General features: G+C 44.7%; 1 protein-coding gene across 1 annotated transcript; it reads right to left on the reverse strand.

Moving 5' to 3' along the window:
* Window positions 1–12,056: 12,056 nt before the first annotated feature.
* LOC123488757 lies at window positions 12,057–22,770 on the reverse strand. Its single transcript, XM_045219557.1, has 5 exons — window positions 22,677–22,770; window positions 17,165–17,289; window positions 16,534–16,570; window positions 16,070–16,344; window positions 12,057–14,572 (listed from the first exon to the last, which is right to left on the reverse strand). Exons 1-5 carry the CDS (start codon window positions 22,695–22,697, stop codon window positions 12,328–12,330), a joined length of 2,703 nt encoding a protein of 900 aa, XP_045075492.1. The 5' UTR covers window positions 22,698–22,770; the 3' UTR covers window positions 12,057–12,327.
* Window positions 22,771–23,776: the final 1,006 nt, after the last annotated feature.

Consider the following 23,776-nt stretch of genomic DNA (forward strand, 5'->3'; position numbering starts at 1 on the left):
TGCAGGTTGTGCAATGTTCAAAAGTGTGTGTGATATTAGCATTAACTTGTGTGTGTGGTGTCAAGTGTGGATGGTCCTATGTATGCAAATAGCCGAGATTGGATATTTCAGCACCATGGACAGCAGCGACATTGGGATAGCGAGATCTGTAATTCAGCAACACATGACACTGGATAGCGGCTGTCTCAGGTGAACTTGGCATTGGGAAAATCCCATCTAATAGGAAACGAGGCATAGGAGTCAAAAAGACTGAAGGAGAAGACTCCCACAGGAACTCTATGCTTAACTGTTCTGCCACATTCATTTCAAATGTTACATTTTTTCGATTTGTAAATAAAAGGGAACACATCTGCAAATAATGTAAATTGACTTTTCTAACTACACTGTACAGCTTTAGTGTGTATGTGTGTCATAGGTACAACTGCAAGCAATTCGCTTCTCAAATCCTTCTCAAATGTCTGTTTAATGTGAGAAACTAAAATTAAAAACAACCGTTAGACTAATACAATGCGTACTGTCACAAATTATTACTATTCCCAACAAGACAACGAAGTGATGGTCTTTACCCACCATGGAGACTCATAAAGGCTACTTCCCCCCCACCAAAAGTTCCCACGCAGAGCGATGTTGTTTACTACATCATTATGCATATGTAGCGTGGTTCGTTCTGCGTTGTGTACTTTTAATTAGGACACTGCCACAACTGGAATTCTGATGGTTGGATAATTTTTATTCGACCTGCACACAAGAGACAAAAAAATTATGTTAGCCCTTGGTGCAGCCACAGCTCTCGGGCACCTTGCTAGTTGAAGGTCAGGCAAAGAGAACAGGTGCTGCATGCACACATTCAGTGCCTAACAACACACTATACAATACAAGTAAAATGATATTCAACATAATTCTGACAAAATAAATGACATACCTGTACACGAAGAGACAACACACAATAGGTTAGCCCTTGGTGCAGCCACAGTCTCGGGCACCTGCGTGAGCACATAGAAACTCACTCAAACACTGACCCAAATACTCCCGAGTTACAATAGGTACCCAAATTAGCGAGCTTGGTGAAAGTTGTTAACATAAATCTTTATATTGTCCACATTGTAACAAAACCTATAGTTGCGTAACAGCACTTTGTGTAACTTTACCACAGTTTTATATTGACAAATTACGGCGCCAAGGACAACATACCTTGCTAGTTGAAGGACAGCCAAAAGAGAACAATAAGAGGGTACATAAATACAGATAACCCTGCGATGGACCAAACCAAAATATACAAAACTTTTACAATTAGGTGTATTTACAATATAGATATATAAAAATGTTTGTACACCAAAAAATTACATTAGCTATGCAGCTGTAATTAAATAAAAACCACATTGAATTAATATTATTATTATTATTATTATTAACTTATTAACATCCCCTCTTGACCTGGCCTAGTTGAACTGTCCTTGTGTGCAACTTGGTGCATAATCTAGGGGAACAACATCACACTACTACATTCACCCCTACTGTTTTACACTATATTATAAACACAAACAAAACACATTACCTCGAAGGTAACAAAGCAAAGAAAGAAAAAAAAACATTCCACACCCACAGGGCGACAGAGTAACCCAGTGTAGTCCCTTAATTCTAGACCCACAAATGGTCGATCAGCTGGAAAGCTATCCCGTGAAGGATTAGGAAAAATAAGAGGTAGCTAATCCCTTATTCAACCCTATACAAAAAATGCCAAATACATTTTATGCTGATGAACTACACACAAAGTTACATGAATTGTCAAAAATATTAGACAAACCCACAAATCACTCTAAGACCCACTTAGATTACCACATACACATAACAAAGAAAAGGTAGGCAATATCCTACCGTCACTGAGAAACCAAGAATTGTTTCATTTCCTGTGTAGACATAGTTTGGATTAGCCTATTCACTGGATTAATAAATCTACCTAGTCTAGTCCGAACACCCTCACCCAAAAACCTAGCAGGAATGTCACGGACAGCACCAACCGTGCTCAAAGGTCTAACCTCAGGTTGGGGAGTACTACAGATCAGCATATCCGGAGCCAGCACACTTTCAATTTCCGACTCAACACTAGTAGTGTCAGACGACTGATCAGAATCCTGGTAGATTGTCACAGACCAGACTGACAAAGCATCTTCAACCAAGTTAACAACATCAGGCACAGCACCATCCCAGCTGAGTGGAGTTTCACTATCAGAATTCTTGTAGGCTTTGGGGATCTCAGCCCCGAAACCTGAAGGATCTGGAGAAGGTCTGTATGGAGGAGCGGGCCAAAATCCCTGCTGCAGTGTGTGCAAACCTGGTCAAGACCTACAGGAAACGTATGATCTCTGTAATTGCAAACAAAGGTTTCTGTACCAAATAATAAGTTCTGCTTTTCTGATGTATCAAATACTTATGTCATGCAATAAAATGCAAATTAATTACTTAAAAATCATACAATGTGATTTTCTGGATTTTTGTTTTACATTCCGTCTCTCACAGTTGAAGTGTATGTATGATAAAAATTACAGACCTCTACATGCTTTGTAAGTAGGAAAACCTGCAAAATCAGCAGTGTATCAAATACTTGTTCTCCCCACTGTATGTACTGGATATCATTTTTATTTTACATTTTTAGTCATTTAGCAGACGCTCTTATCCAGAGCGACTTACAGTTAGTGAGTGCATACATCATTTTTATTTTTCATACTGGCCCCCGTGGGAATCGAACCCACAATCGAACCCACAACCCAAATTGGTCTACACGGACAAGTTCTGGCCTGGTTTAGATCCTACCTGTCGGAAAGATATCAGTTTGTCTCTGTGAATGGTCTGTCCTCCGACAAATCAACTGTACATTTCGGTGTTCCTCAAGGTTCCGTTTTAGGACCACTATTGTTTTCACTATATATTTTACCTCTTGGGGATGTTATTCGAAAACATAATGTTAACTTTCACTGCTATGCGGATGACACACAGCTGTACATTTCAATGAAGCATGGTGAAGCCCCAAAATTGCCCTCGCTAGAAGCCTGTGTTTCAGACATAAGGAAGTGGATGGCTGAAAACTTTTTACTTTTAAACTCGGACAAAACAGAGATGCTTGTTCTAGGTCCCAAGAAACAAAGAGATCTTCTGTTAAATCTGACAATTAATCTTGATGGTTGTAAAGTCGTCTCAAATAAAACTGTGAAGGACCTAGGCGTTACTCTTGACCCTGATCTCTCTTTTGACGAACATATCAAGACTGTTTCAAGGACAGCTTTTTTCCATCTACGTAACATTGCAAAAATCAGAAATTTTCTGTCCAAAAATGATGCAGAAAAAATTGATCCATGCATTTGTTACTTCTAGATTGGACTACTGCAATGCTCTATTTTCCGGCTACCGGATAAAGCACTAAATAAACTTCAGTTAGTGCTAAATACGGCTGCTAGAATCCTGACTAGAACCAAGAAATTTGATCATATTACTCCAGTGCTAGCTTCCCTACACTGGCTTCCTGTTAAGGCAAGGGCTGATTTCAAGGTTTTACTGTTAACCTATAAAGCGTTACATGGGCTTGCTCCTACCTATCTTTCCGAAGTTGGTCCTGCCGTACATACCAATACGTACGCTACGGTCACAAGACGCAGGCCTCCTAATTGTCCCTAGAATTTCTAAGCAAACAGCGGAGGCAGGGCTTTCTCCTATAGATCTCCATTTTTATGGAACAGTCTGCCTACCCATGTGAGAGACGCAGACTCGGTCTCAACCTTTAAGTCTTTACTGAAGACTTATCTCTTCAGTAGGTCATATGATTGAGTGTAGTCTGGCCCAGGAGTGTGAAGGTGAACGGAAAGGCTGGAGCAACGAACAGCCCTTGCTGTCTCTGCCAGGCCGGTTCCCCTCTCCACTGGGGTTCTCTGCCTCTAACCCTGTTGCAGGGGCTGAGTCACTGGCTTGCTGGTGCTCTTTCATGCCGTCCCTGGGAGGGGGTGCGTCACTTGAGTGGGTTGAGTTACTGACGTGATCTTCCTGTTCAGGGTTGGCGCCCCCCCTTGGTTTGTGCTGTGGTGGAGACCTCTGTGGGCTATACTCGGCCTTGTCTCAGGATTGTAAGTTGGTGGTTGGGGATATCCCTCTAGTGGTGCGGGGGCTGTGCTTTGGCGGAGTGGGTGGGGTTATATCCTTCCTGTTTGGCCCTGTCCGGGGTTTCTTCGGATGGGGCCACAGTGTTCTCCGGACCGCTCCTGTCTCAGCCTCCAGTATTTATGCTGCAGTAGTTTATGTGTCGGGGGGCTGGGGTTAGTTGGTTATACCTGGAGTACTTCTCCTGTCTTATCCAGTGTCCTGTGTGAATTTAAGTATGCTCTCTCTAATTCTCTGTTCTCTCTTTCTCTCTGAGAACCTGAGCCCTAGGACCATACGTCAGGACTACCGGGCATGATGACACCTTGCTGTCCCCAGTCCGCCTGGCCTTGCTGCTATTCCAGTTTCAACTGTTCTGCCTGCGGCTACGAAACCCCTACCTGTCCCAGACCTGCTGTTTTCAACTCTAAATGATCGGCTATGAAAAGCCAACTGAGAGACCTGAGCCCTAGGACCATACGTCGGGACTACCGGCCGTGGTGACTCCTTGCTGTCCCCAGTCCGCCTGGCCTTGCTGCTATTCCAGTTTAAACTGTTCTGCCTGCGGTTATGGAACCCCCTACCTGTCCCAGACCTGCTGTTTTAAACTCTAATGATCGGCTATGAAAAGCCAACTGAGATTTATTCCTGATTATTATTTGACCATGCTTGTCACTTATGAACATTTTTGAACATCTTGGCATGGTTCTGTTATAATCTCCACCCGGCACAGCCAGAAGAGGACTGGCCACCCTCATAGCCTGGTTCCTCTCTAGGTTTCTTCCTAGGTTTTGCCTTTCTAGGAGTTTTTCCTAGCCACCGTGCTTCTACACCTGCATTACTAGCTGTTTGGGGTTTTAGGCTGGGTTTCTGTACAGCACTTCGAGATATTAGCTGATGTAAGAAGGGCTATATAAAATAAAAATTGATTGATTGATTGATTGACAACCCTGGCGTTGCAAACGCCATGCTCTACCAACTGAGCAACATCCCTGCCGGCCATTCCCTCCCCTACCCTGGACAACGCTGGGCCAATTGTGCGGCGCCCCATGGGTCTCCCGGTCGCAGCCGGCTACGACAGAGCCTGGATTCGAACCAGAATCTCTAGTGGCACAGCTAGCACTGCGATGCAGTGCCTTAGACCACTGCGCCACTCAAAGGGTGCCAGCTTTGCAACCCATCTCTGCTCGCATGCATCGTCTCGGCTTTGTAAGAATATATTTGAGTGGATCGTTGTCGGTCCACACAGTAAACTTATGCCCTCGCAGCCAATGGCTGAATTTATCATGAATGGCCCATTTCATGGCTAGAAATTCCAGCCGGTGAGCAGGATACTTGGATTGTGCATGATTAAGAGATTTACTAGCAAAAGCTATCGGCCTGGCTATGTCCTTCCCATCTTGCACTTGTGATAGTACAGCTCCCAAACCACTAGTAGATGCATCCACGGAAAGTAGAAATGGCTGAGAAAAATCTGGATGAACCAGCAGTGCCTGGTCAACTAGTGCTGATTTCAAAGCTTCAAAAGCGAGTCGACATTCGGCAGTCCAGTCTGCAGCAGTGAGCCTGCGAGGGGACCAGGCCTCTTCCTACCCTTGCCTCTCCTAGGCTTCTTCTGACCTGTAGTTAGCTGAAACAATGGCCTAGCAACCATGGAACAATTCTCAATGTAGTGCTAATAGTATACTACCATACCAAGGAAAGAACCTATTTTGATAGGAGACGGTGTGACACCATCAGCTTCACTCTCAGCTTCACTCTCAGTCACATTCAAAATGGTTTGAACTTTAGCAGGGTCAGTGGCTACACCCTCTGAGAAATGATGTGGCCCAAAAACTTTACAGACCTCCTCAGAAACTTGCACTTAGACGGAGACAGTTTAAGGTTGTGCGCCTGCAACCGCTGAAAAACCATCTCAAGTCTCTGCAGACTCTCTTCCTCCGTCTTAGCAAAAACCATCAGATCATCCAAGTAACAAAGGAGACTTAGAACGTTTTGGTCACCAAAGATGGTCAGCATCATTCTCATAAAAGTAGCCGGGCTGTTGCAGAGGCCCTGAGGTAACCGATTGTACTCGTGCAGACCTAAAGGGGAGGAAAAGGCAGTGTATTTCTTGTCCTCTTCATGCAGTGGCACGTTGTAATACCCTGACGTCAAATCCATTGTGCTGAAGAAGGCATTACCTCCCAGCGCGGCCAGTACATCAGCCTGATGAGGCAGGGGATGAGCATCCTTTACTGTGCGGGCATTTAACCACTTTTTCCATACCAGCACCAATGGTGAGGCATACTCGCTGCTGGATTTTCTGACGATTTCCTTTTCCTCCATATCATCCAGTGTTTCCCTGAGTTTTTGGTAATGAGCTGGAGACAGCCTACGATAAGGTCATCGAAATGGGCGGTCATCAGTCAGCCGTATGCGAAGGCAGAACTCCTTTGCCTCGCCACAATCTAGGCTATGTCTAGAGAACACTGTGTCATACTTCCCAATTAAGTTGACAAGTTTATCTTTCCAGAACTGTGAAACTGGACACTCCTCAACAGACAGGCCTTGAAGTCCAAGATTCCTCAGTGTACTGTTGCCATTATCTACACTGCCACCAACTGAACTCTTAGCTGTCAGACTGCCATGTGATCTGTCACATTGAGCCTTTGCCACATTCTGATGAGCTGCTTGCTGCTTGACATCATTAAAATACTCCAATGCAATGCAAGGGTACACATCCGCCACTTTAGCATTTCGTCTCAGGGTAACTGGCGATGTTGTTGGATTCACAATCTTCACAGGGAGCCATCCATCCCCCCCACAGAGGCGTAACTACTCTCCCCACTAGTATGTGTCGATTCACACAACGAGACGTGCTGGGCTCGACAACAACAGTACTGCCCACAGAGAGTTTTGTCTTTGGCGGTAGGCGGCCCCACACCAGATGCTCACTCATGGGTTGGAGCGTTACTGCTATCTTCAACTTAATGGTGCCCACTTTATCTGGGATGGAGTCTCCTCTCCATCTCTCCAGATTTGACATCACACTGGCTAGAGGAACCTGGTGTACCCGCCACCCGCCAGTAGCTGTCATTTGATTTGAACTGTCTAATCAGAGACTTCAACACATTAGTTCCCACAATGAGTTCATCAACCTGCCCATCAACAATAAGCACTGGGACTACATAACAGAAGCCATAAAGTTGAATTTTTAAGTCACACATGCCCACTGGGCTAGTTTTGTTCCCACCACAACCCACCAGGATGATGTCTGAAGGAGCTAGAAAGTTCCCCTCTACCACTCCTGCCTCCCTCAACCGAGGTACAATATCTGCGCGCAGAGTAGTAGCCATGGACCCACTATCTAACATCCCCTTCAGCTCAACTTTATCCTGTACTAGCACAGTGGTGTAAAACAAACTGTCATTCTGATTGTGTTCTGAAAAATGACTGTGTTGTTCTTGGGTACTGACTCACAAAAGTAAGAATAAACAGATTGGATATCATCATCAGTGGAGGAAAAATAAGAATGCCCCACATTGCCCTCATTTAGCAGACGCTCTTATCCAGAGCGACTTACAGTTAGTGCATACGTTATTAATTTTTTTCATACCCCCGTGGGAATCGAACCCACAACCCTGGCGTTGCAAACACCATGCTCTCGAACTGAGCCGGCCATTCCCTCCACTACCCTAGGCGACGCTGGTCCAATTGTGCGCCGCCCCATGGGTCTCCCGGTCGCGGCCGGCTACGACAGAGCCTGGATTCGAACCAGGATCTCTAGTGGCACAGCTAGCACTGCGATGTAGTGCCTTAGACCACTGCGCCACTCACAGACTGAGTATTGCTGACCAGAGCCTTCTCTAACAAAGTCAAAACTTTCTTTAATGTCCCACCCTCAGATACAGATGGTGCCTGGTCTGGTTCACGGCCACATTGAGAAAAAGATGACACATTAGGTCTTTTCACAGGACCCACTCCCTCCTGAGGGCAGTCAAAAACAGCAGCAACCTGCTGTGAAAGTTGTGTTCTACATGCTTTACGTTCCCTTAACAGTTCATCCAACCGATCCTGTACCTCACTGGCTGTCCAGTCACGAATGGGTTTGCTCTTGAACACTTGGTTCAACTCTTTATCAGGACAGTTGCGTACAAACATGACTGCCAACTCTGAGCACTGATTGGGTAAGGTCCTGCCCTCACTCACAAGGTACTGTTCGGCTGCCTCTGCAGCTTTGTTAAGCCTAATCCAGAAATCTATTGGACCCTCATTAGCATATGGTTTGATTGAATAGAAATCAGCTAATGGCATACCTGAGCAGACAGTATCCCCAAAGTGTTGCTTGAAAACACTGAACACCGCCTTAACATCTGTGACAACAAGGTTGTTACGCTTCCAGACTTTGGTCACATCCCGTGCCCTCCCCATGAGCCTAGACATCACCTCCCCAACATTCCCAGACCCAGTGTAACCCCTCTTCTCTAGGTAGACTTCCATTAACTCCTCCCACTCCAGGACAGAGTACTTATCTGAGCCATCACCCCTAAAAAGAGGTGGAGCACTAACATCTGACTTCACAACCAGATTCAGCTTGGACGCATCAATAAAGGTTGACCCACACTGCTCAGGCAGGGGAAACTGCTGGGGTTGGTGAGGGGGACGGGCAGGAGAAAGACTTGAAACCCCAGGCTGCAGTAAACTCGCTCTGATAGATTCTCCTATCTCTGAACCAATCTGCTTAATAAGGTCACTAAGCTGACTCGGAGGAGTCCCATTATCACCGAGTACTGTGGATGATGGTACATCAAAAGACAGAGGGTGGGATACCCTGGTCAGGTGGAACAAACAGCCTACCCCTCCCAGTGCTTGCAAACTCAGGACTAGCAAACGCTCTACTCCCAGGAGCTGACTGTACAATTGGTGTAAATGGAAGGACACCCCTCCCTCTACCCACACTAAAATCCCCAGCATAACACGTCTTATGGATTTGAGAATCTTCCATGGCTCAACAGAGCACTAAAATACAATGTAATTTAGTGCATTCAAATACCCCAAAAAATTAATGCAATAAACAAATTCATCCAAAACATACAAATAAGCACGAATACCTGTATTTAATGAATATGCTACATTCACTTTCACTGTTTACAGTATATATTCACTTACAGTAAGCCATCAACAAATTCACATGCGCAGGTCGTGCACCTCATCCACATGCACAGCTCCGGCAGTCGGCTTGAGCTGACCAGTCGGCAGGTCACGTAATTAGGACACTGCCACAACTGGAATTCTGATGGTTGGATAATTTTTATTCGACCTGCACACGAAGAGACAACACACAATATGTTAGCTCTTGGTGCAGCCACAGCTCTCGGGCACCTTGCTAGTTGAAGGTCAGGCAAAAGAGAACAGGTGCTGCATGCACACATTCAGTGCCTAACAACACACTATACAATACAAGTAAAATGATATACAACATAATTCTGACAAAATAAATGACATACCTGTACACGAAGAGACAACACACAATAGCTTAGCCCTTGGTGCAGCCACAGCTCTCGGGCACCTGCGTGAGCACATAGAAACTCACTGTCTAATCAGAGACTTCAACACATTAGTTCCCACAATGAGTTCATCAACCTTCCCATCAACAATAAGCACTGGGACTACATAACAGAAGCCATAAAGTTGAATTTTTAAGTCACACATGCCCACTGGGCTAGTTTGTTCCCGCTACAACCCACCAGGATGATGTCTGAAGGAGCTAGAAAGTTCCCCTCTACCACTCCTGCCTCCCTCAACCGAGGTACAATATCTGCGCGCAGAGTAGTAGCCATGGACCCACTATCTAACATCCCCTTCAGCTCAACTTTATCCTGTACTAGCACAGTGGTGTAAAACAAACTGTCATTCTGAGAAATTCTCATTGTGTTCTGAAAAATGACTGTGTTGTTCTTGGGTACTGACTCACAAAAGTAAGAATAAACAGATTGGATATCATCATCAGTGGAGGAAAAATAAGACACACAAAGGGTCAGACAGACAGGCAGACATAATTAGCAATGCAAAAAGCTATGAAACTGACCCTCACACACTACACGCTCCTGTAGTCTATGTACGGGTAGTTAATATCACATGATTTGGGGAGAGCTGGTTTAGTAATAAAAAGGTGGCTTATGGCTTGTTCATTGCGCATTCCCACATACTTTATTCCTGAGGCTTGAGCTGCCTTAGCTACTTCAATGACTGGAACACCAACTATTCCAAACATATATTCTACATTCTGTAGAGAGTTACATGTAGATACAGTATATTTACCTTTTTTTAAACATTTTTAGTCATTTAGCAGACGCTCTTATCCAGAGCGATTTACAGTTAGTGAGTGCATACATTTTCATACTGAATTGTATATGAATTGTTACAATGTAGTTTAGATTTTCTTTGCATTGACACACACATTGGCATGCATCAACAAGGGTGTTAACATATACTATTCCACATAAACATCTAAATGTTTTTCTACAACAATATTAATAGTTAGCTTTACCAGTGCAATGACCTATGGCACACTTTCACAACTCATAGTGTTACATTCTCACTGCCAAGGACATGATCAGCGACTAATATATTATTAGCAACACGGTTACACAGTATAACACTCTTTTATATATATTGCACACACTTCACCTGAGCTTTTAGTGCCTCTGCAATGAGCTGAGCCCCAGTCACATCTTCCATTATTATTGTCGGAAATCTGTTCAAAGTGCAAACGCGGTTAGCAATGATTTCTTGGACTTGTTGTTCAGTAGCTTATAAATCGTGTTTAGATCTCTTGCAAATCATTAGTTTTGTCTGCTTTCCAGCATGCATTACATGAGTAGCTTTTTCTTCTTCAGTGGGGTTTATAGGCAGTTGGCATCCAACGTTATGGTGCATTACTGCCCCCTATTGTACAGAAGTGTGGACATGAGCCGTGCAATAGCAGTCATGAATATTTAATAAACTAGTAGCATTTTTCTTTTTTTATTGCAAGAAATACATAATAAGCCCTCATTATGTGTTTATAACTGCACTTTACTTAACACTTAACTCAGTTAAGTCATTATGAGTGTATGACAGTATGAAAAAAAAATTTATGCACTCACTAACTGTAAGTCGCTCTGGATAAGAGCTTCTGCTAAATGACTAAAATGTAAAATGTAAATGACTTGAGTGTATGCATTATAGATATAGGCTTCATAGAAAGTGTTACAAATGTTCTCCTGTCATCTTATAGGAGATCCATTCATGGATTTAGTTATGGCTTGAGAATGTGACTGTCAACGATGTAGTGATGGTGTGGTGGGGAATCAGGCGCAGAAGCAGAGGTACAGTCCAACAAGACTTTACTATGCAAAAATAATCCACAAACGGCAGGAGGCCAAACAGACGCGCACAGGGCGTCAACACACGATCGCCACGAAAACACAGTGCGCAAAACTCTCCTAAACAGAGGAGGACACTACTAATCCTGGCGTACTGGAAAAATAACACAGCTACGCAACCATCTGACAAGCGACAATTACACACAACACTATACACACAAACAGGGAACTAAATAGGGTGCATAATGAGACCTAACACAAAACAGGTGTGGCTAACAGACAAAACTAATCAAACAGGAAACACAGAACATAGAACGGTGGCAGCTAGAATTCGGAGACGACGAACGCCGAAGCCTGCCCGAACAAGGGAGAGAGGCAGCCTCGGCCGAAACCGTGACAGTGACTGGTCTACGGAGTTCTCCTTTATGTCTGTCTTTATATGTGACAACAACTTTTCTGTATTATGTGTATTTCCACAATCAATAATCATAAACGGTACTTCACTATGAATACTTTTGACTATGTGGTTTGAAGTACTTTACCGTTATCTTGCACATACATGAAGACTACTATAGACAGAAATCAATGCAGTAATGTTTTATTAAATAAAGGCTCTGATTAAAATATCATATTAATAAAATCAGGCATTTGGCTAATTCTTCTTCCCAGAAGCTCCTCTGAATGGTTTGGAGATGGCTCTGGAGAGAGCGTGTAACACCCTGACTATGAGTGGGCGTTTACGGGACTGGGACTCCTGGGGAGCAGGGGCCGGTGTGGTTGTCAGGTCCTCCTTGGGTGGGGAAGTGGATGGAACCTCTGGAACCTCACACTCAGCATCTGTCATAAGAACATTTCATAATCTGCCGGTTCTGCTGGCTGCACTAAGAGATCGCGTGAGTGTGGCAATCTCGGCTGACGTCACATCACTCGAAATGGTGAGGTCCTCCAATTTCGAAATTATCGAGTCCAACTTCTGGTTGAAGTCGAAGGATGAATTTGACGTGCTCTCCCCAACGGAAGCGGAGCAGTCTTCCTTTGAAGTGTCCACCCTCAGCACCGAGATCACCTGTTTGATTACCCCTTTAGTGCAGGTGTCGAGGGTGAGCTGGTAGGCTGAGGCTGGGGACTTAGAAGGGGTCTTACTGTCTGTCTTCTGTACAGGAGACACTGCCAAAGTGGCCTCAGTTACAGGAGATTCCTGCACAGTGGCCTCAGTTACAAGTAGTCCAGTTGCAGAAAGCTCGATTTGCACAGGAGTATTTTTTCCCTCAGTGAGATGGTGGGAGGTGAACAGCTTCCTTAGTTTGTCCAGGGTTTTGGTATAAATCTTCTGGGAACCTGAACTCACTTCCACCCAGAACATTTTGCGACCTGATTTCGTACGCATGGAGGCCTTATTGACCTCAGATACCTCATGCAGTTCGGAAATAATTCCACCAAAGAGATCAGAGGATGCCTCCTCAATATTCTCTGAGGAAACATGGACAGATAGGATTTCCGACAGTTTTCCACAAGTGTCGGTTTTATCCAGCGCAGCAGTATATGTCACAGCTGCATCCTGAATGACCTGAGTGATGCATTGCTCAGCTTTGACAATATACTCCTCCACTGGTTGACCATGGAGGATGTCAACTTTATCAGCAGGGAGCTCCTTCTGAATACTCACATTCTCCTCTGATGGGCATGGGTTGTTGAAGATAATGCTCTCAGTGACCATCTTAGAGGAGGCGAGAGATGAGTCGAGAAGCAGAGATCTGTATATTGTCGAGGTGGACATCTCTGGGTGCTTTATCACAGCAGCCTCCTCCAAAATGGCCGACGGGCCCTGGAGGATGTCAGAGATATCCATGTCCTCAATGGTCTCTACCAGAGACGATAGTAGGTCTCTGGCTGCCAGGTTGGTAGGTCTCTGGTTCTCGAGCTCTGTTTTGATTGCTTGACAGGCAGTTGCCAGAGCAACAACAGAGCGAGAACACAACTGCTTCAAGGTGGAGTCAGAAAAAGATGATGACAGATCTGTCATGGACATGGTGGAGAGTTGACTCTCAGAGACAAATGGGCTGAGTTTGACAGACACCTGTCTGACCAAGTCCCCAGCAAGAGCTCTCATATCTATTGCTCCACTAGCTGAGTTGTGGGAGCAGGCACTCTGTGGCCTTGACGGGTTCCTGTTATCCAAAAATCCTGTTATCCAAAAAACCTCAAGTACAAGATCCACAACATCGGATGACACTTCTGTCACTCTGTTGTCGGACAGAAATGTACTTGGATGAATGGTGCCTGCATTCACAGTCCAGTCGCAAATTGAGTTGTTGGACTGACTCTGGACTAGTGGAACTAGACAGGTTTCACTTGGACCTTGGCCAAAGAGCTCTGCCATTTTGAGCAGAACTGATCTTAAGACCTTTGACTTGGAAATGTTCAGCAGTGGGTCGTTGTTGGACAGTCTGGTGGATGGTCTGCTAGCCGATCTGTGAACCACTAGGCTTTGTATTTCTGCCGAAATGGCAGTTAGAAAATAGGTCAAGGGGCTGGACGCTCTCCCCTCATTTCCTCCGTTGGCTTTAGCCTTGATGATGCTATCTATGATGATGACTATGACCTGTCCAGCCAGAGGACCCAAGATGGCCTCAAGCTCCCTCTCTAACTCAAGGGGAGACTTGTGGCCGAGCGCAATATGCTCTATGGCATGGGAATACATCTTAGAAGTCGCCATGCTTAGCATCTCTTGGGCAAACTGTTGACTTGCTGAGATACTTCCAGTCAGCAGAACTAGAGTTCCCTGACTGACACTTCGCATTAGCTCAGCCAATCTGGAGTTGAGAAGGTTTATAACCAACTCGACAATACCCATCATAAACTTGCCGTCCGTTGACATTTTGCTAGGTCTGTATTTCTCCTGTCTACTCCGTTTGGGCAGCGGTACGATGTCACCCTGCGACTGGCCGCTCTGGACCATGTCGAAGACAGAGTCCTCAGAGATGCCAAACACAGATCTCAGTGGTGCTGAGTGTTGTCTGTGTCTCATCTCTCTATCGCCACCCTCAGGTGAGGAGACATATCGCTCTTCATTCTCACTTAGCAAAGAGGTCATGGACCTGCAGAATGCACAACATAAATGAATAGTATATGGTAACAAAATAAAAAATATGATCCAAGAATTTGGGACACAAACTCAACCTTGTTATTGTTATTCAAAGGAAGCATTGTGAACCATCTCAAACCACACTCAGAGCAAACATTAACATTCAGAGTAAACGTTTTAGAGTGGTTGTGTAGTATCTAAGTAGTATTTCTCACTAAGTGGATCTGGAATGGATATTTGTACCTATAACAGGAAATACCTGCAAAAAGAGGAGGGGATAGAGCTAGGTATCTGTGAGAGGAGGGGATAGGGCTAGATACCTGTGAGAGGAGGGGGATAGGGCTAGGTACCTGTGAGAGGAGGGGATAGGGCTAGGTACCTGTGAGAGGAGGGGATAGGGCTAGGTACCTGTGAGAGGCGTGGATAGGGGTAGGTACCTGTGAGAGGAGGGGATAGGGCTAGGTACCTGTGAAAGGAGGGGATAGGGCTAGGTACCTTTGAGAGGCGTGGATAGGGGTAGGTACCTGTGAGAGGAGGGGATAGGGCTAGGTACCTTTGAGAGGCGTGGATAGGGGTAGGTACCTGTGAGAGGAGGGGATAGGGGTAGGTACCTGTGAGAGGAGAGGATAGGGCTAGGTACCTTTGAGAGGAGGGGATAGGGCTAGGTACCTGTGAGAGGAGAGGATAGGGCTAGGTACCTTTGAGAGGAGGGGATAGGGCTAGGTACCTGTGAGAGGCATGGATAGGGCTAGGTACCTGTTAGAGGCATGGATAGGGCTAGGTACCTGTGAGAGGCATGGATAAGGCTAGGTACCTGTGAGAGGCGTGGATAGGGCTAGGTACCTGTGAGAGGAGGTGATAGGGCTAGGTACCTGTTAGAGGCATGGATAGGGCTAGGTACCTGTGAGAGGAGGGGATAGGGCTAGGTACCTGTGAGAGGAGGGGATAGGGCTAGGTACCTGTGAGAGGCGTGGATAGGGGTAGGTACCTGTGAGAGGAGGGGATAGGGCTAGGTACCTGTGAGAGGCGTGGATAGGGGTAGGTACCTGTGAGAGGAGGGGATAGGGGTAGGTACCTGTGAGAGGAGGGGATAGGGCTAGGTACCTGTGAGAGGAGGGGATAGGGCTAGGTACCTGTGAGAGGAGGGGATAGGGCTAGGTACCTGTGAGAGGCGTGGATAGGGGTAGGTACCTGTGAGAGGAGGGGATAGGGCTAGGTACCTGTGAAAGGAGGGGATAGGGCTAGGTACCTTTGAGAGGCGTGGATAGGGGTAGGTACCTGTGAGAGGAGGGGATAGGGCTAGGTACCTTTGAGAGGCGTGGATAGGGGTAGGTACCTGTGAGAGGAGGGGATAGGGGTAGGTACCTTTGAGAGGAGGGGATAGGGCTAGGTACCTGTGCGAGGAGAGGATAGGGCTAGGTACCTTTGAGAGGAGCGGATAGGGCTAGGTACCTGTGAGAGGCATGGATAGGGCTAGGTACCTGTTAGAGGCATGGATAGGGCTAGGTACCTGTGAGAGGAGGGGAAAGGCGTGGGAGTGCGTGTGCTGCAGGCGGTTCTGGCGCTGGTGCACCTGCTGGGTCCTCCACTACAGCTGAATCTGACGCTGCGGCCAAGAGAGGTCACCTCTCCTGCCTCATTACTTCCTGATCCAGAAGAGCTTGGCGAATCAGAGAGCTCTATCTGCATGGTGAGGTCAAGGGCGGGAACAACCACAGTGGATGTAGACTCCATCACCCATGCTACAATATCCATGCACTTGGCACTAAACTCATGTCTGCTCATCTGCAATGTTAAAAGACCATACAGAGTTAGTTTGTTAAAGGGGCTGCACTGATATAAAATGTAGAACCATTTACTCAAGCTAGTCAATTAAAGCAGTGGTTCAGGATTAAAGGTCCTGCAGGATTTCCACAAATGAATGTTTGGTCCATTTTACCAACATTAACTACTTTAGAGGTGACTATAACTCACCCCGGCACGCATATTCTCACTCAGCAGATTCCAATGGCTGAAAAGTAAATAAATGCAAGTACACAATGAACTACATGACATTACCTCTATTATCTTAGACTATGTTATGGATGGACATTACCTCTATTATTTTAGATTACGTTATGGATGGACATTACCTCTATGATTTTAGATTACGTTATGGATGGACATTACCTCTATTATTTTAGATTACGTTATGGATGGACATTACCTCTATTATTTTAGATTACGTTATGGATGGACATTACCTCTATTATTTTAGATTACGTTATGGATGGACATTACCTCTATTATCTTAGATTACGTTATGGATGGACATTACCTCTATTATCTTAGACTACGTTATGGATGGACCTCTATGGAACTAGGCCACACCCAGACATCCCTGATTGGTTATTTGGTCCGTTGAGTCCTTTGTATTGGCCCGAGACTATGGGAGACTCTCAATCTCCTCGCCTCCTTCTCAAAACCCATTGGATGAGAAGGTCAGAAGGGCGGGACCTCTGGCTTTCTCATCCAATGGGTTTTGAGAAGAGAGGACACGAGGAGTATGCAATTGAGATAGGGAACATATCTAGGGGATGCATGGGGAAGCCAAAGAGCAACTTACTCGTCCTTCATGCCCTGCACAAAGGTGTGTAGGTCTGGGTAGCTTCTCTTTCCCCTGCTGAGGGTGAGGCTGGTCTGGGAAGTTTCATCCTTGTGGGTCACGGTAGTGAAGGTCACCACTGCAGCCTGATGGCGACAACAGAAAGCAGAGTTAGGCTGTAATTCAATTTTGCGTCATTAAAACACAAAATATCTCAATGAAATGTCATACATGTAATAGAAAAATACATCAAATACATCAACTTGTCCGAGAGAGATTTACATGGTTACAAAAACGTCACGCCACTTTTTTCCAAGATGGCGAAGTAGTGCAGTCCTGTTTCTGTCGTGTGTCTGTAAATAGCCTGTAAATACCCTGTTTTTTGTATTTTTCGTACATATTTCCCTATCAGACTTTTCATCCTTCTACAAAATATACTTTCCTGCAACCCGCCTCACTCAATGTGGAACGGATTCTATTATCGACTTACCTTTATCTAGAATCTAGAATCTCCAGTTGAAACTAGCTAGCCAGCTAACTAGCTACTTGCTATTAGCCACAGCTAGCGGTGTTTCACCCAGAACATTGGATTTTTTTCCGCGGGGATTAAAAACACAGCGCGTTATCGACCCAGAACATATCAGTTTTTCCGCCGGAATCACTGAATCACTGGACCTTTAACTCCGGATTCATCGCTACCAGCTGAGCAGCTACAACAAAACGGACGCTGTGGTCTGGCTAATCATCCTGAGCTAGGCCCATCTCCCGGCTATCTACCTCTCTGTCAACCGGACGGGACCACCTAGTGTTGACACGGAGCCCGCCCGATCCTACACGACTGGTCTGCCGACGAAATCGTCTGATGTGGTTACGACGTTAACCACGAAGATTCCATCCATCTGCTAGCCCTGGCCCGCTAGCACACGCTAGCCGTGGCCTCTTACTAGTGCTTCACCACCGGACCTTATGATAACTCAGATATACAGCTGATATCTGCTGGACTGTTCCTTTTTACGGTACTACATCCTGTTTATGTTTAGCCTCAGCCCAAACATGGTTAGTTTATTGTTGTTTCGGTTATTTCTAATTGTACTATATCACTGTAGACCCCCCAGCCTAGCTAAACCTGCCTTAGATAGCTCCTTTGCACCTTCCCCTATACACGCGGAGACCGACTCAATTGATGACTCCAGCGATGCTATCTCTTTCATTGTTACCCAACGCTTAGGTTTACCTCCACTTTACTCATATCCTTCCATATCCTTGTCTGTACATAATGCCCTGAATCTTTTCTATAACACCCGGAAATCTGCCCCCTTTATTCTATGTACCCAACGCACTAGAAGACCAGTTCTTAAAGCCTTTAGCCGTATCCTTATTCTAGTCCTCCTCTGTTCCTCTGGTGATGTAGAGGCTAACCCAGGCCCTGCAGCCCTCAGTATCACTCCTACTCCCCAGGCGCTATCATTTGATGACTTCTGTAATCGCAAAAGTCTTGGTTTCTTGCACATAAATATCAGAAGTCTACTTCCTAAGTTTGAGTTATTCACTGCGTTAGCACACTCTGCCAACCCTGATGTTCTAGCAGTGTCTGAATCCTGGCTCAGGAAGGCCACCAGAAATTCTGAAATTTCCATCCCCAACTATAACATTTTCCGTCTAGATAGAACTGCCAAAGGGGGTGGAGTTGCAATCTACTGTAGAGATAGCCTGCAGAGCTCTATCATACTATCCAGGTCTGTGCCCAAACAGTTTGAGCTTCTACTTCTAAAAATCCACCTTTCCAGAAATAAGTCTCTCACTGTTGCCGCTTGCTACAGACCCCCCTCAGCCCCCCAGCTGTGCCCTGGACACCATATGTGAATTGATTGCCCCCCATTTATCCTCAGAGTTTGTACTGCTTGGTGACCTAAATTGGGATATGCTTAATACCCCAGCCATCCTACAATCCAAGCTAGATGCCCTCAACCTCACGCAAATTATCAACGAACCTACCAGGTACAACCCTAAATCCGTAAACATGGGTACCCTCATAGATATCATCCTGACTAACATACCCTCTAAATACACCTCAGCTGTCTTCAACCAGGATCTCAGCGATCACTGCCTTATTGCCTGCGTCCGTAACGGGTCCGCGGTCAAACGACCACCCCTCATCACTGTCAAACGCTCCCTAAAACACTTTAGCGAGGAGGCCTTCCTAATTGACCTGGCCCAGGTATCCTGGATGGATATAGATCTCATTCCGTCAGTAGAGGATGCCTGGTTGTTCCTTAAAAGTAATTTCCTCTCAATCTTAAATAAACATGCCCCATTCAAAAATACAGAACTAAGAACCGATATAGCCCCTGGTTCTCCTCAGACTTGACTGCCCTTGACCAGCACAAAAACATCCTGTGGCGTACAGCATTAGCATCAAATAGCCCCCGCGATATGCAACTTTTCAGGGAAGTTAGGAACCAATATACACAAGCAGTCAGGAAAGCAAAGGCTAACTTTTTCAAACAGAAATTTGCATCCTGTAGCACTAACTCCAAAAAGTTTTGGGACACTGTAAAGTCCATGGAGAATAAGAGCACTTCCTCCCAGCTGCCCACTGCACTGAGGCTAGGAAACACTATCACCACCGATAAATCTACAATAATCGAGAATTTCAACAAGCATTTTGCTACAGCTGGCCATGCTTTCCATCTGGCTACCACTAACCCGGCCACCAACTCTGCACCCTCTGCTGCAACTTGCCCATGCCCCCCCCGCTTCTCCTTCACACAAATTCAGACAGCTGATGTTTTGAAAGCGCTGCAAAATCTGGACCCCTACAAATCAGCTGGGCTAGACAATCTGGACCCTTTCTTTCTAAAACTAGCCGCCGAAATTGTCGCAACCCCTATTACTAGTCTGTTCAACCTCTCTTTCATAACGTCTGAGATCCCCAGAGATTGGAAAGCTGCCGCGGTCATCCCCCCTCTTCAAAGGGGGTGACACTCTAGATCCAAACTGCTACAGACCTATATCCATCCTGCCCTGCCTTTCGAAAGTATTCGAAAGCCAAGTTAACAAACAGATCATCGACCATTTCGAATACCACCGTACCTTCTCCGCTATGCAATCCGGTTTCCGAGCTGGTCACGGGTGCACTTCAGCCACGCTCAAGGTCCTAAACGATATTATAACCGCGATTGATAATAGACAGTACTGTGCAGCCGTCTTCATCGACCTGGCCAAGGCTTTCGACTCTGTCAACCACCGCATTCTTATTGGCAGACTAAATAGCCTTGGTTTCTCAAATGACTGCCTCGCCTGGTTCACCAACTACTTCTCAGATAGAGTTCAGTGTGTCAAATCGGAGGGCCTGTTGTCTGGACCTATGGCAGTCTCTATGGGGGTGCCACAGGGTTCAATTCTTGGGCCGACACTTTTCTCCGTGTATATCAATGATGTCGCTCTTGCTGCTGGTGACTCTCAGATCCACCTCTACGCAGACGACACCATTTTGTATACATCTGGCCCTTCATTGGACACTGTGTTAACAAACCTCCAAACGAGCTTCAATGCCATACAACAATCCTTCAGTAGCCTTCAACTGCTCTTAAACACTAGTAAAACTAAATGCATGCTTTTCAATCGAACGCTGCTAGCACCCGCCCACCCGACTAGAATCACCACTCTCGACGGGTCTGACCTAGAGTATGTGGACAACTACAAATATCTAGGTGTCTGGTTAGACTGTAAACTCAACTTCCAGACTCACATAAAGAATCTCCAATCCAAAGTTAAATCTAGAATCGGCTTCCTATTTCGCAACAAAGCCTCCTTCACTCATGCTGCCAAACATGCCCTCGTAAAACTGACTATCCTACCGATCCTTGACTTCGGCGATGTCATTTACAAAATAGCCTCCAACACTCTACTCAGCAAACTGGATGTAGTCTATCACAGTGCCATCCGTTTTGTCTCCAAAGCCCCATACACTACCCACCACTGTGACCTGTACGCTCTTGTTGGCTGGTCCTCACTACATGTTCGTCGTCAAACCCACTGGCTCCAGGCCATCTATAAATCACTGCTAGGCAAATCCCCGCCTTATCTTAGCTCATTGGTCACCATAGCAGCACCCACCCGTAGTCTGCGCTCCAGCAGGTATATCTCACTGGTCATTCCCAAAGCCAACACCTCCTTTGGCCGCCATTCCTTCCAGTTCTCTGCTGCCAATGACTGGAACGAATTGCAAAAATCTCTGAAGCTGGAGACTCTTATCTCCCTCAATAACTTTAAGCATCAGTTGTCAGAGCACCTTACCGATCACTGCACCTGTACACAGCCCATCTGAAATTAGCCCACCCAACTACCTCATCCCTATATTGTTATTTATTTTGCTCTTTTGCACCTCAGTAGCTCTATTTGCACATAATCTCTTGCACATCTAGCATTCCAGTGTTAATACTATTGTAATTATTCTGCACTATAGCCTATTTATTGCCTTACCTCCATAACTTGCTACATTTGCACACACTGTATATATATTTTCTGTTGTATTTCTGACTTTATGTTTTTTTACCCCATATGTAACTCTGTGTTGTTTTTATTGCACTACTTTGCTTTATCTTGGCCAGGTCGCAGTTGTAAATGAGAACCTGTTCTCAACTGGCTTACCTGGTTAAATAAAGGTGAAATAAAATAAAAAAATAAATAAAATAAAATATTTTATGTGTTTCTAAAATCGCCTATGGGAAAAATTAATGGTGGAAAAACGATTGGAACCATTTCCCTGTTTGACCGCTAGGTTTTATGGGTATTATCACACCTCCACTGTAACACTCTATAGAGGGGTTGGTTGTTTAGCAACAAAACTGGCATGCAACTATGGGGCAAAATAGACAGGGTTTGACTTAGACAACATGTAAACTATATTTAGTCTCTAAATGTTTAATGCAAACATAAATACATTTGAACAATGAACTCGTCTCAAATACATTGTTACAGTTGTTGTTGGTTAGCTAGGTAGCGAATTTTAGTCATTGCATAGACATGATATCAGTCAAAACACCTCAAAACAAGACATGGTATCAATAACACCATACAACGAGCTGAAACATGCCATAGAGCTACGATTCCCCACATGGCAGCTTGTTGTTAGCTGAGGTACAGAATCATAACAAGATACACGACTTCCGGCCATCGATGCGCGAGCATCATTTTCGTGACGTCAGCCAACCCTTCTATGGCTCCTGGTCAAAAGTAGTACACTAGCCTACATAGGGAATAGGGTGCCATTTTGGACGAATTTATGAAGGTGCTGTCATAACCTTTGACCCCCATTTGACCCTACTGTACCTTTAGCCAACTCTCATGACTCCCCGGCCATATACTTTCTAGTTTGATATTACAGCATGAATAGCACATTATTTCATTTGTTAAACAATATTAACAGTAATTTATAATGTAATTATATATATTAAATAAATAAATAAATAAATAAATATTACACAGTAATTAATATAATTGAAGATTTAAAAATAAATAACATGTCTACCTTGAACTCTTTATTCTCCATCTCCTTGCAAAATCAGCACATTTCCTTGCCAAAATGAACGCGCATCCAAAGCGAAAACAAACGCAATCCTCCAGCACCGCTCCAGCGGTTTTTGATCAGTTTCAACATTTATCAGTGATGACGTAACAATGACCTGTACAGATTTGACGCACTTTCGATCTCGTGCTGATGCAACACTCTGTGTTGTTGAAAGCTCATGTATGGAAATCCTGCGAGTTGTAAACAAATGTAGGCTATTGTTGCCCTTAAAACTGTAATGTTGAGGACGCCATGAAAAATAAAATACATAACCCACACCGTTAGGCCAAGGTACATGCAATATTCATCACTTTGCCAATAGACTTCTTGTTCCTTGTTGTATGTAGCCTTTCTTTTGGGATTAGCACCACTGTCACCTAGAAATTGATACTGCGGTTGTCACATAAAACAGATAACCCATAGTTCATTATTAAATAACATAACATTTTATTACTCATAAAATGTACAGCAATCTTCAGATACTGAAAGAATTCATGGGAGTTTCGAATTCAGTCACTATTTCATATGTACATGCTAGTTTCATCCTTTTAAAGAAAAAAAAGGACACGAAAAAACCTGTGAACCTCCTGATCCTGATTTGACGAACATAGCATATGTATTGTACATATTTCCAGTTAAAATTATTTTCAAAAAGAGACAAAAACGGGGGTTTGAACAAGCAATCACATAAAAGGATTGAGTGGTTTCATTTTTTTGAAGAAGTTAAGCAAGCAAAACCTGTCAAAATACATTGATTATAAGACCAAGACAAATAATATATATATTTTTTTTCAACAGAAGAAAATCTAAATGCTGCTGTCCTACCATTGGTTTACAGTGTTTCTCCTCTCCAAGGGAGGCATGTTTTCCCCCCTCGTATGCCTCGGAATAGTATCAGTGCTTTTCACAAACGTTGTAGTACTTAGTGTGCATCATTGTTTTCGCTCATACAGCTGCCCCTACTCTCCTAACCTCCCCTCAGTAACTAAAGAAGGCACAAAATGATGACATAAATATCACAAGAAAGAATACATGAATTAATAATTTACTTTCTAAAATAT

This window comes from Coregonus clupeaformis, unplaced genomic scaffold (assembly GCF_020615455.1).
Source record: "Coregonus clupeaformis isolate EN_2021a unplaced genomic scaffold, ASM2061545v1 scaf2475, whole genome shotgun sequence".
In the NCBI taxonomy this organism is placed as follows: domain Eukaryota; kingdom Metazoa; phylum Chordata; class Actinopteri; order Salmoniformes; family Salmonidae; genus Coregonus; species Coregonus clupeaformis.